The sequence below is a fragment of the Cynoglossus semilaevis genome, chromosome 15 (assembly GCF_000523025.1).
Source record: "Cynoglossus semilaevis isolate Cse_v1.0 chromosome 15, Cse_v1.0, whole genome shotgun sequence".
Taxonomy (NCBI): Eukaryota; Metazoa; Chordata; class Actinopteri; order Pleuronectiformes; family Cynoglossidae; genus Cynoglossus; species Cynoglossus semilaevis.
The window spans coordinates 14,922,072-14,941,020 of record NC_024321.1 but is presented as its reverse complement, the minus strand read 5'-3'; the positions used below and the strand labels follow the sequence as shown (position 1 = coordinate 14,941,020).

Below are 18,949 nucleotides of genomic sequence, written 5' to 3'. Positions count from 1 at the left end.
TATTCTCATCTTCATGATGCCACAGACATTATCAACAAATGACAGATCTGGAGGCGGGGCAGTCATGTTAATGCAGTCGATGTCCACAAGGAAAAACATTTCCTATTTTGTCCAAAAGAGTCCTGACATTGTTCTGCAGAAAAATCCACAGGTTTCCTTGTTGTTATGTTTTGTGTAACTTTGTTCAACAGACGATTTTAAATTGACTAAATGAGCGATTCTCTTCATGTGTTCCTGTAGGTGAATGATTGCAGATCAGAGTAAGGCCTTTGTAGTGCAACTCTGTCCCATGCTGCTCCCTCCTCTCAGGGGATGGCCAAGGTCCAGGATGGACAAACGAACGCATGTGAAAGGTACCAACAGTCTACTTCTACTGCTGTGTTCTCCTGAACCAACATGGCAGCCGTCTGTGGATGAGTGTGTTGAGCGTGCGTCTGTGTTTCCGTCTTGTTCCGCAGCTCTGCGATGTTAGAGGACAGCCATGATGGTATGGACAGTGATATCATAAGTCCTGCCTCAGTTCGACAGGTCACCATCAAGCGCCACCCAACTCAAGGCTTCGGCTTCATCGCGGGCAGCCAGAGGCCTGTCATTGTACGCTCCGTCTCTGCTGGTTAGTGTGTGTGTATGTGTGTTAGTGCATGTTTGTATTTTTGTATTTTGGGCTGTCAAAATGAACTCTTACAACCATGACAATTCATTTGTTAACTTAATTGGATTAAACTGGGCAGAATCACACACACACACACAGTGTGTACAAACATTCCACCTACAAAGTGACATTTAAACACACTGTGGGGAAATTTTTCTTTTCAATGAGGCATCACAAGCTTGAAATGTCATCTCTGTGGAGGCTTCACTTCAGGTTATTTCTCTTTCTTTTACACCAATACACATATTTGTTTTTGGTCATATTTAGGAACGTTGACTTGCCTCAATCAACCATGATTAATCGTGAATAATCCGAGCCTACACTGTGATTAATCAGATTGAATACTTTAATCGTTTGACAGCCCTGACGTAAACAAAACTTGTGTGTGTGTGTGTGTGTGTAATTAGAGAGCAGATTGACTTGCTGGTGGCACAAATCATTATCACGTGTGTAAACGAGTTCACATTTTTGGCTGCGTGTCCTGTGCCATCTGCAGACGGCCCCTCCTTTGGCAGGCTTCTTCCAGGAGATCAGATCTTGGCCATTAACGAGGAGACGGTGAGCGACGTGCCCCGAGAGAGAGTCATAGACCTTGTAAGGTAACATCCTTTATTGTCCCGGGGGGAGGAAGGGGGAGAGTGCAGGCCTGACAACAGACAGCGGGGCAGAGGAGGAGGAAGGTGCGCTTGGGGCAGATCAAAAGGGACAGAATGTTTCTTCATGCTAGTGATGAGAAACACCGACACAAATCAGGGGATGAGTCAGTCCTTTTGCAGCCGAAGGACGGCACGGAAATAAAGTGAAGAAGCTCTCTAAAATACCGGGCTGCCAGTGGCATTATCTCACCCACTCCACTCTCGCTTGTCTCTCCACAGACGCTGCAAAGACACTATAGTTCTCACTGTGCTGCAGCCCCATCAGGTAGTACAATCAGCCTCTCTCTCTTTCTCTTTCTCTCTCTCTTTATTTCCTTCCTTCCTTTTCATCATCCTCTCCTGCAGAGTTTATTTTCCTTTCACTCTGAATCACACAGAAACCTTGTGCAAGGTTATTCAGAGCACACACTTATGCATACAAGGTCCAACCTGCAGCGTACTAAAATAGACTGAGGACCATTTGTCCATTTAATGCGATGTCTGACGCCTTGTTGTCCCCGCAGCAGCAGAAGTACAAGTATGACTACAAGTACAGGAGTAAAAAAAAGAAAAAATCACAACATCATATTTATAACCATACTACTGCTACAACTGTCCAGCTGAGAAATCATACTCCAGTCAAATGTACTTTTTATACCTGCTACTTGCAATCATCATCTGAAAAATATTTCAAACTGCACTCACAACTTTTTCATTTTTGTTCTTTGATAAATTCATATTTTTAAAATGTTCCTGTTAGTACTGAGATCGACTGAATAATAAATGTGGCTCTAGAGTCAGAGTTTCTTTTCTTCATAAGCGTGTCTTGTCTTTCAAGTCGACTCAGGACCTCGTGTCTCTGTTCTTCTGTCTCCACAGTCACCTAAGTCTGCCTTTATAAGTGCAGCCAAAAAGGCCCGTCTGCGAACTAACCCACCTAAAGTGCGCTTTTCAGAGCAAGTGTCCATCAGCGACCCAGACTCAGTAAGTTCAACTTGTCATTTCTCTGTGTCACACACGCTCCCGCCTTTGTTGCTTTCACTTTCACTGTGCCAGGCTCAGCATGCCATCTCTGCTGGGTTGTGCTTGTGGTCGGAAAACGCAGACATTTCTCAACCAGAATCTCTCCACTGAGGCGGAGAAACGGTCCCGAAACAGTCACAATGTCACTTAGATTTTTTAATGCAGTAGCTATAAACATCTGTCACAAAGATTTTTTCCTCATTTATTTAACAGCTACAGTCAACAGTATGTAGCCTACATAAATTAAAATAAAACAAATATATAAATATATACAATATATTTATTTATATATAATACATTTATATATATAATATAAATATATGTAATATATAATAAATTAACACCAGTCACAACATTACTTGAATGCACTTAGAAAAAATGATACCCCCTCGAACTTGCCCCCAGATATTAGATATGGAGAAATGTGAGGTAAGACACTTGTCTTTGCACCCTTCTTTAAAACACAATAATAGAAATATAAAAAGAGAAGGACGACAGAAAAAGATGCCGCAGTCTATAAACCAAAACGGTGATACAGAGGACAATATATTGTTGATGGCAGCTGCAGTCGAAGACAGGAATATGATGCTGCGCGTCATTCCACTGTTTGATACCAATTTGGCAGCATTCATAAAAAAAAAAAAAACTAAACCAGGATATGTTTAGTCAGACAGACCGGAGGGAAAAAAGAGTCATTTGGGGGGTCCTGTGGCAAATGCGTGAAATGAAATTGTCTGTGAAATTTTGTTTTAAATGCCGCTGTTAAAATAGTTCACTATTAGTTCTGTTTCTGCTTACTCTGCTGAGAGACAGCAAAGAGTTTGATCCAGAAATACCACAGACGACTGTGTGGAAGTCGTGAACGTTCTCTTCCCAAACCTTCGGTACAGCACACTGATTAGTTTGTTCAATAGTATAGTGGTTAGCATGTCTGCCTTACACATCTGCAAAGGGTCTTGGGTTTGAGCCCCGGAGGAACAACAAATCCCTAATAGCGCCTCCTGTAGCAACCTGTGTGAATTCCCCCATTGTGGGAAGAATAAGGCAGTCAATTTTCTTTTTAAAAAAAAAAAATGTATGTACATCTTAGTGATGACTAGCCATATATTTATAGCAGAAATGCAGCCAATCTTGTGGGTTTCCCTACTGAAGTTCAGTGTCTCATTGGTACGTTTTTCAAGTTGGTAGTACGACTGTGAGATTTGTTCTTTCGGGATAGAAACTGTTTAATAAAACACCTAAAGATGAGTCTTAGCGCTAATGGCTCTTCTTAGTTTAAGATCAAAGTGCATAGATGGGGGGCTGTGGGTGAGGGTCCTGCCTCCTCCTTTTTGGAAAGCAATAACATATATATCGTGCTGAAGAAGCTGACATTTCTTGGAAAAGGTTCGGAAAATTCTTTAAGGAAGAAAGTGGGAACTCTGTCTGCTGATGTCAAAGTTAAAGGTTCACTGTACCGACCACAAAATTGTTCAGTTGCTCCCAACCCCTGGTGGTCAATCCAGAATCTGTCACTGTATATAATGTCAGAGAATTAAGATTACTGAAAAAAAGTACAATCAATAAAGAATCAGGAACGGGGAATTGGTATTTTGTCATCGTATTTTCCACTCACCTGAGCTTAATGGAAAAGACATCAACCAGGATTGCTTACTCGGTCTACGATACATCTATAACACAGTGTTAGGGAACCAACTCACGACCGCTTGCAGCTGATTTGATCATCCACTGGAGCTTTACTGTAAGAACAGCTGAGATCAAGTGAGCTGTGGATTTCCTTTAGGAACCATAAATTAAGTCCTCCAAATCCAGCGGTTCTGTTACACTCCGCAGCTACGGGAAGGCTGAACGAGTTCTCTTCATCAATCTTCCTCGCCGTTCTTCTACCTGTTCTGAATCTCGTTAATGTTGATGCAGTGCTGGGGCATGAGATGCTGGGGTTTGGGGTAATGAGCAGATATTTTAGTCGCCAACTCTCCCTAGGAACAGGGAGTCATTTCATTTGTTTGTCAGTCAAGGACAGTGGTTTTCAACCTGTGGCTCTTTAGCCTCTTTGCACTGACTTCCTGCAATGGACCAATGTAAGGATAACTGTACTTTATTAAAAACAGGAAGTGGCTGGGATTTTTATACAAAACTCAAGTTTATCTTCTATTTCTAATCTTATTTTAATGTCTTTGTGAGACTTCAGGGAATTTGGGGGTTTAGTTCCAAACTGTGCAATTGTCCATTCAGCATGATCTGATTGGGATTTTAATTAGAGAATTGGAATTGTAAATCACTCACCATATGATGATGTTGAGCAGATAAAATGATGTGGAGGGCCCGATTTTAAGATATGTGATTTAAAGGGTTGAAATAGGTTTTTTGGCTCTCTGTGAGTTCATTTTGTCGGTAAAATGGGTGGGTGGGGTGACTGTGAAGCTGTGGTTACGCCTCAGGTGGGGTGACTGTGAAGCTGTGGTTACACCTCAGCTCTGTCTCTACATGGAGAATCAGCTCTTTATGCTCACTAAACAAAGTAAAGATAGGGAAACCACCAACCTGTTTGTCTCCATCTTTGCTGGATTTTATACAGAATTATGGAGGGAAATCTGTCGACTCATAACACTGGCCTGAGTTATTTCCACTCCACCGAGGAGAGCAGCTTGCTGAGCCATCTGAATACTTACGGCTCAAAAAAGAGACACGCCAGACATCTGCTGTGAACAGAACCGTTTCCCCTCCCGGTTTGTTACACCGTCCTCGTGATTCCGCAACATATCATCAGAAACTTCTACGTTGCGTTTTTGTTGCTTTGCATTTGCTCCGAAAGTCCTGGAGTCCTAAATATTGCAGACACTTTCAGACATGAAGAGATTCTTTTTTCTTTTCAGCTCATCGTTGTTCTTATTTTAGTCTTATTTTATTCCGAAGTTATGGGAACCATAGAGAACATATTGGAGCTAAAATAAAAAGGACTAAAAAACATATTTTATTGTTTATCATGTCTTGGGTAACCAACCTGGGAACCTTGTTTTTTATTTCATTTCTTATTCCTCACCCACCTTTGGAAGTTGAGTTACATTCCCAGAGCCTAACTTTCTTTGAGTTACTGACTTTCATCCGTCCATTCTCTGCTGCGTCGTTCTTCCTAGGTAGACAGGAGGACGTGGAGCCAATCCCACCGATCAATCAGAAAATAGTCAATTCATGGGGAAACGCATGACTAGGATAAGAATTCTACTAGTTAGAACTGGGTCTTAAAATGGTGGTTGTTTTTCTGAAAAAGCATATGCTCGTTTATTAGGAAATTTATGGCTTATGGCTTTTCCGTTGAGGACATGCAGATTCCACTCACGATTTTTTTAAAACCGGCTCAGAAGCCGAGGTTTTATTTCTGACGTGAAGTAAATGAATGTTTGCTTTGATCCTGACACAATGTTTGAGGTAAAAATCCCAGCTTTATGTCTTTTCTCTGGGTAAACAGTAAAAGTTAAAATATCTCTTCACTATTCAGTTGGGAATGGGTTCCGTGGGCTCTGTATTTCATTTTTACTACCCAACAGATTGTATTGTGAAAAAAAAAATCTTTTGGGCCCTTATGTGTTTTGTTTTTTTTATTTCCTTTTGTCTTTCAGACAATGCTCAAGGACGACTCCTTGCTACTCATACCAAATGTGTTGAAGGTGTTCTTGGAGAATGGACAGATCAAGTCCTTTACGTTTGATAGCCGTACCACTGTTAGGGTATGTATGTACTCACCACCACTCAACTGTTCACATGAAGAAGGTCACTGAAGGCTAAAGGAGTAACAGCAGTGATGTCGGTAACCATGGGTTACCAACAGGTTGTTGTGTTTATAATAACCTTCAGACCAAACAGCTGGATTTCCTCACAGAGGTGAATGTGACCAATAAAAGCCTTGAATCTTGGGTTTGACAGTGACGTAAGAGTCAGAGGTTCAGTTCTGTCAGGACAGTGTGTTTAAATGAAAACCAAACGGAGAGTGACAGGACAGTGTGTTTAAATGAAAACCAAGCTGACAGTGGACCCGATATTGGACTGATGTTTATCAGTAAAGTTTGCTTTTATTGGTTATATTCCACTGCTTTAACAGAACTGTTGGGCCAAAAAATATTTGACAGGATGATAGCCATATCCTTAGCTGACTATGCAATAAACAAGAGGTTTAAATGATCACATGTAAATTGCGACATTTTACGAATCATGTCTCACGGTCGGATTTGGAACCGATTGACTTCTTCTGCACTTGTTAGTAACGCTAACAACTGTAATAAAAGACTTGGAAAATATTGCATTTTTTAGAGCATCAACAAAACTACTATAAATGGGTCAAAAACTGCCAGTGAAAATGTAGTTATAAATAGAGTAACATTGTAAAATAAATAAATAAAAAACAATTGTTATCAGTGGCCATGTAAACAGCCGGGTAAATAAATTATATATATATATATAAAATATATAAAAGCTTTAGCTGTGTAACTGTGTTATTTTCACATAATTAAAGTAGAGAAATAAATACAAGAAATAAGTAGAAAATAGCTGTATGGTTTTATAAAACTACTCAGTGAAGATAAGCAGAGGAAACAGCTTCTGTTTGCTGTGGAACGTGAGATTGGACTCTGGACGATGGTAATGAGTGTAACGAGCCAAGACTTACCCAAAATAAAGGAACTATCAGAAGAAAAACAGTCACATATGAAGCTATTACCCATCATGCTCAGTACCTACTGGAGCTGCTCTGTTATCACGTAGGGTTGCTTCACCTGGCCTACCAATAGGAAGTGTCCATCAAGGTCACCTGACAACCTCAGTGTCCTGAAGGACTTTTTTAGGACTGATTTTTTTTTTTCTTGGATCTCATGATACCTCATGCATATTTTAAGATGACAGTGTCAGGACTCATCAGACTCAGAATATCTCAAAGTAGTTCAGAAGGCATGAGTCAGCATTTTCACTCTTGGCCACAATGGAGTCCAGGTCAAAAAAAGAGAAAAGAAAAGTCTTTGGATTGTGTCATGTCATAAAAGGTACAATATTCAGATTGATAAATGAATAAATAACTTTGAATAAGTGTTTCCAAAGATATTAATACAATTAATAAATTAATGTGTATTTTGGATAAAAAGGATAAAAAATAAATTAAATTATATATATAAAAACAAGTCAGTTGATGAATGAAATGCGGTGCTAAGGTCAATAGGTTTTTACACTACTTATTTAAAAAAAGTATTTATTTTAGAAAATAAATAATATTGCTTATTTTAAGCATCTATGTCATTATTACATCAGTATCGCAAATCTACTCTATAATTTAGTTCTAGTTTTAACTGTGGATGAGCTAATGGAAACAGTCTCACATTAAACACCAGTCATAATCTAAGACAATGACATCAGTGTTACCAAATCCAATCCTGTCCAGAAAGTCTTCATCGGTGGCGTTCACATTCTTATCCGTCAGAGTGCGTTAATCAGACACTCCCGGAATCAGAGGCAGAGGTTGTTTTTTCCGTCTCCATGTCAACCTCCAGGATGAGTCTGCCATCCCTGAGCACAGTCATTAAACAGACTCTATTAGATTTCCCACATCTCTCTTTTACTCATGCAGAGAAACAGAGCAGCACTTTAAAGTGGAGATGGCCTAATTAACAGAGCAGCACTTTAAAGTGGAGATGGAGGATCCTCTCTCCTGTCAGCCTAATTAAATGGAACCTCAGCATAATAAGAGGACTCCAATCAATAAAACAATACCGGGGATTAAGTCAATGCTACCACCCCATGCCCACCAGCGTGCCCATTAGCTGGCGGTCATGTAATGCGGCAGTATTTGTGACTGAAACTTAAAGCCTACTGTGAATCCTTCAGCCGTTTACAGCCTCCCTGGGCATTATTTAAAGCGAACTGCAGAGGCAAACAGAGTTTTAACCGCAGCCCACTGTTTGTCAAGGGCAGCTGTTGCTTGACTTCTATTAACAAGCATCAATTAAATTGTTTGCATTATGCAAATGATGTGTTTTTATTTCATCCCTCTTGTCGAGCCTCTGCACCGAGAGCTAAAAAACACAGCAGCGTGTTACTACAAGAGAATTTAAATTTCCATGCGTCTAATAAATAAAAAGGATAAATAAAGTGTGAAATGGAGTCCTCGGGGATGGGCAATAAAATTACCATGAAATGTAAGTTTAACCTTAAAAGTTCTCTGTGGACTGAGCTGTATGAGAGAGAACATAAAAAGCTCGGTATCGTTTGTAGATAACAATCTGCACATGAACAAAGGGTTTCCGTTGCACAGTCCCCCCGTACAAAGATGCTGTTTTGTAAAAATAAGATGCACTCACTGTGCAGAATAAAGGATACGCACTCTTCCCATTACACATAACGACAGGACATCTGAGTAAAAGGCCAATAAACAAACATACCTTTCACTGGGATATCGCTGTAAAAAAGCACTCTCTCTATAACCATGAAGAAATTTCAGCATGGAAATAAGATCCTCTCATCAAATGTGCTTGTAGTAGAATGTGTTTTTGTTATGGGAGAAATGTACTTGATGCTCTTATCTGTTTCCATCTCTCTTCCTCCAGGATGTGATTTCCTCACTGCAGGACCGCCTCTCACTGCGATACATTGAGCACTTTGCCTTAGTCCTGGAGGCAGGCGGTCTGGAGCAGCACCAGAAGTTGCATCTGCTCCAGGAGAGCCAGCCTCTGACACATGTGAGAAAAGCCAGTGTTTGGGATGAGGTCCTGCTGTGATTAACAGAGTTAGATCAATAAAGACAAACCCCAACTGTTTGGTTGGATTATTGTCCTGTTCACAATAATTCCAGAAATGTTGGAATTATTTATATTAAAAAATGTATGTAGAGGTAAAACAAAAAACAAAAAGTTTTAGAAAAATATAAGTCCTTTATTTATCCCAGAAATTAGGAAATTCACAGTGTCAGTCTTTGGATCTCACATACAGGAGGTGCCATTAAGTCTGTGGTTCCTCTTGGGCTGGAACCCAGGCAGATATGTGAGCAGGCATGATAACCACTACACTATGGCAAAAGATGCAGGCAAATTTATGTTACCCATAAAATTAAATCACATGAAAGGTCCTGAAAGAACCTTTTCATATCTGGTCGATTATTATTATTTTATTTTTTTTTGTGAGCAGCACAAATCTGACTCGGGTCACTTTCATAACTGGTCCTAAATTGGATCGAACGTTTTTCAGAGTCTAAATCTGAATGAACATTTCATCTGACATTTACATCACTGAAGGGAGGCAGACGGCACTACTGGGCTGGAGCAGGGGGAACCAATAAAATGTAAACCATGGATGAATAATTATTTTGGGCTGGAGCAGGGGGAACCAATAAAAATAATAATTAATAAAATATTATAATAATATTTTTGGAAACCAGAGGAAATAACTGTCCAGAAAGGACAAAGAAGGAAATCATTGCTGAATGTTAGTTACCTTCCAGCTCTGCATAAAAATCTAAATAGAATTCCCTGTGTCTGTCATGCTGCCATTCACTGTGATCCTAACGCCTGGACATGGCTTCAAATGGAGTCCACTGTATGTTTGAATAATTCTATAATGTATGTATCTCCTTGCAGGTGGTGCATAGAACCTATTTCCAAGGGATGAGGTGTCTGTTCCGCATCTGCTTCTTCCCCAAGGACCCCGCAGACCTGCTGAGGAGAGACCCTGCTGCATTTGAGTACCTCTACATCCAGGTAGAGGAGGAGATTGACTTGACATTTAAAAGGCGGTTATTTAAACTCATAACACGGCTGAAGAGCTGCCTTCCAGCGAAATTAAATCAAGCAAATGGTATCAAAGTCGTCGCTGGGTTTAAATTTTAAAATATTCTTCAATTATTTATCAAGCTTGTGTTTTGCTATGACAAATGAGATTTAAAAAGAAAAGCTACATTTTAAGGATGTTTTCTGTTATTTGAACACATCATTTTCTTCCCAGTGATTCCACTCTGCCTAGTAATGGGATTTGTGCAAACTTTTCGTTACAGTGCCGCAATGATGTTATCAAAGAACGCTTTTGCATGGACTGGAAATCGGACATCACATTGCGTTTGGCTGCGCTTCATATCTTCATCACTGTGTCCTCAGCCAGACCCAATCAGAAGATCTCCCTCAAGCACGTCGAGTAAGTTCCAAAAGATTCAGCTTTGAAATGAACTGTGACGAATGACAAACCGTTTCCTGTTTACAACTGGTGGCAGATGAGAAGTGGTTTAATCAGGTTTCTGGTTATAATGGAGTGTGTTTGTGTGTGGGGGGGGGGGGGAGCTGAGCATAACAAAACACAATGAATGTATCATATAATTATTGTTTCATATCCATAAATTATAATTCTGTATTTCTAAATTATGTGCGGTCCCCCATAAATTATAATTCTGTATTTCTAAACCAAACCTATACCAAATTATATACGGCTGGTTACTGTCCCTGACCCAGAGGTTGGGAACCCTTGATTTGAGTTATCATCTATGAGCACAGCTGACATTCAAACACAAAATAATTAACTTTTCCTTTGTATCATTCACACCTTCTCTGTCTCTGTTCTCCGTCCCAGAAAAGAGTGGGGTCTGGAGCCGTTCCTTCCTCTCACTCTGCTCCCAACAGTCAAGGAGAAGAATGTCTGCAAGACCTTGTCTCAGCTGCTGAAGACCTACCAGCATCCACCACCGTCAGGCAACAAGGTTTCTTCAAATAGCATTTTGACATCAACTTAAAATTCTGAAGCTTGCGCTGTCGTTGTTTATACGGCGCTGGCAAACACTTCTGAGCATTTCAAGTCTAAGGGGCCATAACTCTCAGCACACGGACTCCTCTGGGCTTAATGCTTTAATGCATTCTGTGGTTATGTCTGTGAGATAACCAGTCCTTTATCTTAAGACTGGACCTTCCTGTGTACTGAAATAAGTGTTGCATAAGAGCTTAGGAAGCCATCTGTGACTCAGCAGTGCCCCCCAAAGGACAAAGTGAGTGCTGAGCTATGGCTTGAAGAGTCATACAGAGATGAAACTTGTTTATCATTCTGTTGATAGGTCCCTCCTCTCCAAGGGAAACTGCAGTACATGCGTGTACTCAATGACCTCCCACCGTTCGGAGGAATGCTGTTCCACACCGTCGGACTGGTAACACGTTTTTGAATCGTTGTCGTCTTTCACCTGACATTTACCCTGACATCTTTGCTCACCTTGCTTATTTATTTATTTGTCGTTCGCTTCATTATGCACACAGCACTCATTAACACGCTGATGGTGTGACAGGCGAGCAGGATAAAGCCTGTCCTCCTAAACCTGTTGTGTTTTCATCAGGATGAGAAACAGTCGGCAACAACACTACTCGTGGGTCCTCGGCATGGCATCAGTCACGTTATTGACTTGAAAAACAACCTGACGACAGTTCTGGCTGAGTTTAGCAGAGTAGCTAAGGTCCAACTCTACAGAGAGAGCCAAGGAGTGGCACGGGTGGAGTTGACGATCCATGAAGCCAAGGTATGGGAGCCAATTACAACAAGTGTAGCCAGTGAAATGTATACTTTACATACCCTGCAAAAATGGTATGGATCTCATTGTCATCATGTGAAAAAAATACCTGTGATTGCAAATATATATAGACTGTACATACATATAAATGTATGCATAATATATATATTTAATTTGTAATAATCACTATAATTAGTTACATTTTATTTCATCAGTTTGTTACCTAATACGTGACTGTTTTCTAAATCCTGTCTTCATCATTTTCTGCAGCCTCTGGTTCTACTCATGGAATGGCCCGATGCCAGTAATTTTGCATGCCTCATCTCTGGCTACTACAAGCTGTTTGTGGACCCTAAACGCACCATCTACTTCCGGACATCTGGTCAGCCACAGCTGACCAAAGCAGGTATGTTTGCAGTCGTGTTGTAAATATACAAATGTGGATGTAATGAATGAATGAAAAAAATCTGAAAACATAATTATGGTAAATGTCTCTTAAAGTGTTTTAATTCAGTGTCATTGCATTATTAACAACTGCATGATGTATAATATGGATTTAAATGTGTATTGTCATTGTATGCTGAGGCTACGTGGATACTGATCTGACTCTACATTAACTGGAACCATTACCTTTAGTAACCAGGATTGTTCTGGTTGTGTCATCCCATGGCGCCCTCTGCTGTCCCTTCTCTCATCTCCATCTTGACTCACAGGAATGAGATCCTCCATATGCCTTTACACTGATACGTTGTTATTTGAAAGTGCTTCAGCTGCATCATAAGCATTTTGCTTCCAAAAAATGTTTAGATTCTCTGCCATCTGCCTTCTCAGTCTGTAGTCTCCGTGAACGAAGAGCCATCATGCCATCACATTCCACCAGACTCTAACCCTCCAACGTCAAACGACCTTCAGCTTCCAACATTCATGTCTGAAATTAATTACCTACATGTGACCACCAACTGTCGCCACTGCTTTCCTATTTGGAACTTCTCTATCTGCAGTAGATCTTAACACCTCAAATTCTCCACTGCTCTGACAATTCTATCCTCAGATTACAGAAGCGCCCACCACGCCCACCCTCGTGCCGGGGCAACCAGCATGCCAAGTGGCAGTCGACGAGGGGACGAGAGGGAAAGCTCACACAGGGAGTCGGGGTCTTCACGGGCTCTGGTTCCAGTGGAGCCCCAGCATCTAGGCCTTTGTCATATCCACCTTCAAGAGCAACAGCAATTTCAGGAGATCCAAACACAGGCCGAACTTGACATCAATGAGAATTTCATTTCTCAGGAGAACCATGGGCGGCCTCGCACCAAGTCAGACCCTACCCAGCAGAGTACAGAAGAAATCGCTGCAGTTTTAGAGACCCCGGTGGAGAATCCGGGATTTAGAGTGCGGGCACAAACAATAAGTCAATCCAAGAAAAACGCACGGTACTTCTGTGACTCCTGCAAAGCCAGACTCAGAGCGGAGGGTCTGTCAGGGGCAGTGAGCGGCACCGGCTCCTCTGGTAAACACTGCTCCAGTTCTTGTGCCTCCAGAGATGGAGGTGCTGTTGATCTCATAGCCCTTCCACCGCCAGGGAATGAGGAGGAGGACGAAGAAGAGGAGGTAGAGAGCGGGAGAGAGAAGCTGCAACCACCACCACCTGCTATTGCAGCGCCACCACCTGGATTTAGGGACAACAGTTCAGATGAGGACGATCCAAAGAGAGGAAGGAAAGCACGTGCAAATTCCAGCCAGGGAGCAGCCCCGGGGAAACTGGGCCAAGCCAAGGAAGATGTGCCTGTGACACTCATTGATAATGTGGCCACCAGAACAGTCCGAGACCACGCCCAGGAGCTGGACGATGCTCTGGTGTCCACCTTACAGGCACTAGAGGCGTTGGCAGCTTCAGAGGACTACCCCCATCACCCCCAGCAGCCAACACAGACTGCAGGTCAACAACCTCAGTCAAGCTACAACCCACATCTCCGATACTCCAATACACTTGTTTATAAGAAGTTATCAGTATACACAATATTTGTAATTTATGATTTGTATTATTATTTTTGGGGAATCATTACAAAAGATATATTTCAGGTGCAGTAAAGGAATAATAATATGATTCTAGAGGGTTCATAACATCAAACTAAAATATATAAAAAACATTAAAAATTACCACTATATAAAACCAGAATACTGCTTCATTTATAATCACAGCAATGTGAAATGTGTGTATAACATGTGAAAAACCTAAAATATAATTGACTTTATATTTAACAATATTTTTATTTTGTGTTTTTATTTTTTAATGGCCATTTAACATTTATGATGTGGCTACTGACCTGTTATTATTGACATGTGTTGACATCACAGATTTGTGCTAAATTTGTACTAAAAAAAGTTTTTTCTATTTACAATCATGTACAAGTTAGTTAAAAAAACCTGCAAAGAGTTATTAACAGGATTTTTTTTGCTAAAAAAAATAGATGCAAATACTTTGTTCACAGAGTGCAGTTCAAACAGTGCAATGTGTCCTAATAACAATAATGTGGTATGAATATCTGTTGATTCCTGACCTCCCTAACAATATTCTGTGTTGCCTCCCTCTTCAGGACTGATTGTCTTAGCTGCCATTACACCTGAATCTTCACTGGACTCAGGCCATGAGACAAACTCCTCAGAGTTGACAGATGTGTCTGAAATGGTGTCGGCTATGAAGCAGAACCAGAGCCCGGCTTACCTACTAGCCCATCACATCAACAAGGAACGTATCCTGTGTCGCCGTGACTTTCCCCTGGCTATTCCTGGCTGCACTGCAAAAACCATAGGGACGGGGGCGTTCTCTGTGGGACAGATTCGTGCTGGGTGTCCCCCGAAGCAAGTTATCCTCAGCAAGACTGTGCCCTTTAAGGTCAAGCCCAGTCACGACTCGGCAATACTCAGTATTCTGAAAGAGCAAGGCGGCAATCAAGACACCACTCTGACTGAACAGAAAGCAGAGATGTCAACAAACTCTGAAATCACCAAAGTCAATGCATGTGATGCCCCCTCTAAGACCCCAGAACAACCTAAAGTGTCTGATACATCAAAGACAGCTGATGTGTCTAAGGAGCAGACAATAACAGATTTGTCTGGGCAGACGCCATGCCAAAAAGTTTCTGAGGACATTAAGGAGAAGACTACAACACCACCTAACACTGGCCCAAACAAGAAAGCCTTACCAATTCTCTTGCCGGTGGATAGAACATCCTCTGCCAAGATTTCCTCCACAAAAATATGCCCGGATGCCGAAACTGCCTCTAGTGAGACCATTAAGCCTTCAAGCTCTGCTGAACATCTGCCAGTTGATGACCTTTTCTGCACATGCCCAGTAAAGCAGGAGCCAGGGCCACAAGTACAAGCTAAAGACCCACAGGTCCAGAAAGTGGTAATGTTTCAATCTCCTTCTCCCACAGATGATGAGCGCCTCAGAGCCAAAAGCCTCCAGTTGGCTTCTGGCAAAGAAAACTCAGTGAAAAACTCAGCAGATCCTGGACTGACCAAACCCTGTCCTCATATACAGACAAAATACTCTCCTTGTTTACCAGCGAAAGCAGAGAGAAAAGAAGTCCCAGAAAGCAAATCTGAAGGTCCTCAAAGCAAATCGCAAACTGACTCACAGAAAGGACCTGTGAAGTCCTTCCCAATTTTAGATGATCCATTAAAACACAGCGCATCGGTAGAAATGGTCTGCACTCTCCCTTCCCGAGAAGCAAAGAAGCAAGGCATTGGTAAGGCAAAGTCCCAGCGTAGTGCACCTTTCATGAGCTTCAGAAATCTTCTTTCTGCTACATTTCCAGCGAGGATGCGAAGGGAAACGGATGAGCGCAGAGCCCAGCTGCAAAAGGTTCGACAATACGAGCTAGAATTTCTAGAAGAGCTGCTTAAACCCAAGTCTTCACAGGCTGAATTTATGTCCCAGGGGTCGTCACCAGTGCCCTCAGGCACTCCTTGTGCCTGCCAGCTTCGCACCAGCCCTGTCCTGAAGGCACCAGGTATCTCCAGAGAGCAGAGACGCAGCTGTGACTGTAAGCGAATGTGTAGGGGTATGCGATTACCTGACACACCGGTTGGCTCCACAACAGAGATTCAAAACAGAGGCAGAGAGAGGGCTATTTCTAAGACACCTCCAGTGGTCTCCAAAACCCCTCATGCTCAAGGTGCCACAAGGAGACCCCAGACCTTAGAGATTAAAACCACCCGGATACGTTCCACTAGCCTGGAGTCGAGAGAGCCGAGGGGAGAGAAAGGCTCCTGTCTGCCCGCCTGTACCACTACAACAGACTGCACTGAGGCCCCACAATATACAAAGCTTCAGAGGAGATACAGCATCGGGGAGCTAGATAATAGCACCAGCACACCTGTCTATGCTGAGGTGAAACCCAAAACTAAGAGTCTAGAAAAGGAGATGGAGAGAGTGAGGGCCACAGGACTCAGGCTGCCCACCCCTGTAGAGCCGGTCCACACTCAGTCTCACCAGGTGGAGGCCAAGGGGAAGAAGGGAGTATTTTTTATCCAAGGAGAAGAACTAATTTGTGAAAACAAAGAGGGAACTGGAGAGGTGCTGTTGACCCTGCCGAGCGAAGACAGCGACGACAAGGATAAATGCTGTTCATTCTGTTTCTGCTACAGGAAATGCGAGGCCACAGACGAAAGCAGCGAGAAGGATGAGCTCTCGTACTCCATACCGCTCCAGGTCCTCCCAGGCATGGAGCTCGACTCACGCACCATGCCTGTAGTAAGCAAAACATTGCAGGTTCTGAATGCTGAGGACTGCAGTGGGGAGGAGGAGGAGGAGGAAGAGGAAGAGGAGGAGCCGCAGACACAGGAGATTGATCTAAGAGCTTGTGGTACCCTAGAGGGTAGCCTGGCACGGGTGCAGGCTTTGCAGGGCAAGACATTCAACTTACCTGATGGTTTCCTAAATGCCCAGCTGGATGCTAATGAGTTGCTAGCTATTTTACGTCAGTGTGCTAACAGCCCACAAGCCGAGGGCGAGGCTCGCCTCCAACCCTCACGGATTACAGAGTACAAGCAGGAGCTGGCTGTTCGCTTTAAAGAATTCAGAGCATCCTGTCGACGGGTGGCGAGCGTTGAAAAAAGCCCGACACGGATGCTCGCTGTGGTCTCGGCCAGTTTTCAAGTGCTGTGTGAACTCACTCAGACCTTTATTAAATTAGTTAGAGGGGTTCGTTCTGAAGCCCAGAGGCTGCAGCTGTTGAGGAAAGTCGAGGAGGTAGCTATCAACTACACTTTGCTTCTGCGTGCAGCAGAAGAATCGATGGGACACTCCAGCAGCCTGCCAACAAAGACAGTGAGTCCTCCAGTCTCCACCAACACCAACAACATGAGCTCCCTCACTCGGCCGATCAAAACTCTCCCTGCGCAGTGAAAGTGAATCTGACAGGAATGGAATCACAACAGACCAATATGTGGCTGGCTACTGTATCCACATACATTATTTATTCATGGTTTACAATTTTTTTTGTTTTTTTTTTACGAGATGTTAAATTCATCCTCAGATAAATCTATAATGCAGCTGTTTCATTTCATGTTTACAGGCCCTGAGGTAGCCTCACGGATCTTATTTTGAAATATAAAAATACACCAAAATAATGCACAAAGGAATAAGAACCCTATTACAGAATGGGCGATACAGGGCTAATGACCTCATTATCAAATTCACCATATACATAGGACATTCAAGTATAAGTATTTTATATATAATGTATATTTGAGTTGTGTATACTTAGCAAATAATATAAAGTTTTGTGAAGACAAAAGAATTCTAATATATATATAATATGGTAATAATTAAATATGTTGAAATGTATTGATTTAACAGAGTTATAACAATTAATCAAAAGATAATTATTATTAGCAATGGACGAAAATATTTCAGAGATCACATCAAGTAGCGACTTCTGTAAATTGCATAGTCCAATGCGTTGGTTGGTTAGATGGTGCTGTGTGTGTGTGTTTGTTGAAATATCTACCTGTTGTAACACAAAGTTGGACGTTTCTGTTGGCTGAGTTGACGGTGTCCGGCGAAGTGAGTCAAAAGGGAAATCACCGACAGAGAAATGAGACGACACTGAACTTTTATAGAATCAAATCAGCTCGTTCTCTCGCTATAGTGGAGCAGGTTAAAAAAACACACACACCTGCTCAGGGCAGATGATGTAGCAGAGACACAAGTCACACACAAGTCCGCTGTACAGTAATGAGTGTCGTTACCTCACTCAGCTCTAGAGAAACATCCACTGTACCCAGTAATAGCGAGAGTGTACTCACGCCCTCACTGATCAACAACTAACTCGCATCTCACAGGTGGTGGATCGTAGTTTTTAAGTATAACTATCCACTTGCAAGTGAGTTAAGTGTACTGCTAGAATTTTGCACAGCCTTTAAACCTGTCTTTTTAGGTGACATGTATATACCCTATTGTTTGACTCAGCCTTATTTTAGTTCACCCTGCTGCTATAACACACGTTTGCGTTCTCACCACTGGTTTCACATCGTTCATCTCCTCAAGGCTACCGCTTAAATATTCTTTTTTCTTTTCATTCAGGGTTACAGATACAATGGAGAAAAAAATGTTTTGCTTTCTATGTGCTGTTACATTGTGCAGTCTAGAAATATATATAAGAAACACACAAAGTAGTTTTCTATGTATTTTAATAAAACCAAAATGTGTTTGCCGTCTGAATTCTCTTTTGTGTCTCATCCTCTTGTTATTTCCACAAATCAATTAAAGAGGTTTGACATACATAATAATAATAATAGTTATAATGTGAAATATTTTAATCCCACACTGCAGGAATTTTTGTGTTAACAGCAGATTTGACACCCCTGTTCTAAAGACAAGAAATTTCCCAAACATCATTTCACAGATCTCTTAAGTCGTCTGGGACTGACAAAAATCAATGTCATTGAAATTTTAAGTCAACAAAGTTGGGCAACACGATATATAGTTTTGTAAGAGATACAGTATTTATACACTGCATTTCCAAACAAGCTTAAGATTGAAGTTCAAGATTTTAAGTCAACAGCGGTGTAAACTTTTCTATCCAGATTTTGCCATAGCGTGACAGAGAAATCGGAAGA

The 18,949-nt window shown here is 41.8% G+C and overlaps 1 protein-coding gene across 1 annotated transcript; it reads left to right on the top strand.

Annotated features, from left to right (window-relative positions):
- The first annotated feature begins 246 nt into the window (after positions 1–246).
- Positions 247–18,891, top strand: frmpd3 (FERM and PDZ domain containing 3). The gene is made up of 15 exons (XM_025062892.1): positions 247–353; positions 459–613; positions 1,149–1,251; positions 1,528–1,573; positions 2,167–2,271; positions 5,931–6,038; positions 8,898–9,029; positions 9,924–10,043; positions 10,337–10,473; positions 10,903–11,029; positions 11,378–11,467; positions 11,651–11,830; positions 12,092–12,227; positions 12,873–13,757; positions 14,416–18,891. Exons 1-15 carry the CDS (start codon positions 313–315, stop codon positions 17,232–17,234), a joined length of 5,184 nt encoding a protein of 1,727 aa, XP_024918660.1. The 5' UTR covers positions 247–312; the 3' UTR covers positions 17,235–18,891.
- Positions 18,892–18,949: the final 58 nt, after the last annotated feature.

Coding starts and splice junctions, on each gene's coding strand:
- frmpd3 (XM_025062892.1), top strand. CDS start 313: ATGGCCAAGGTCCAGGATGGACAAACGAACGCATGTGAAAG. Junction 11,831..12,091: donor TGACGATCCATGAAGCCAAG/GTATGGGAGCCA, acceptor CATTTTCTGCAG/CCTCTGGTTCTACTCATGGA. Junction 13,758..14,415: donor GCAGCCAACACAGACTGCAG/GTCAACAACCTC, acceptor CTCCCTCTTCAG/GACTGATTGTCTTAGCTGCC.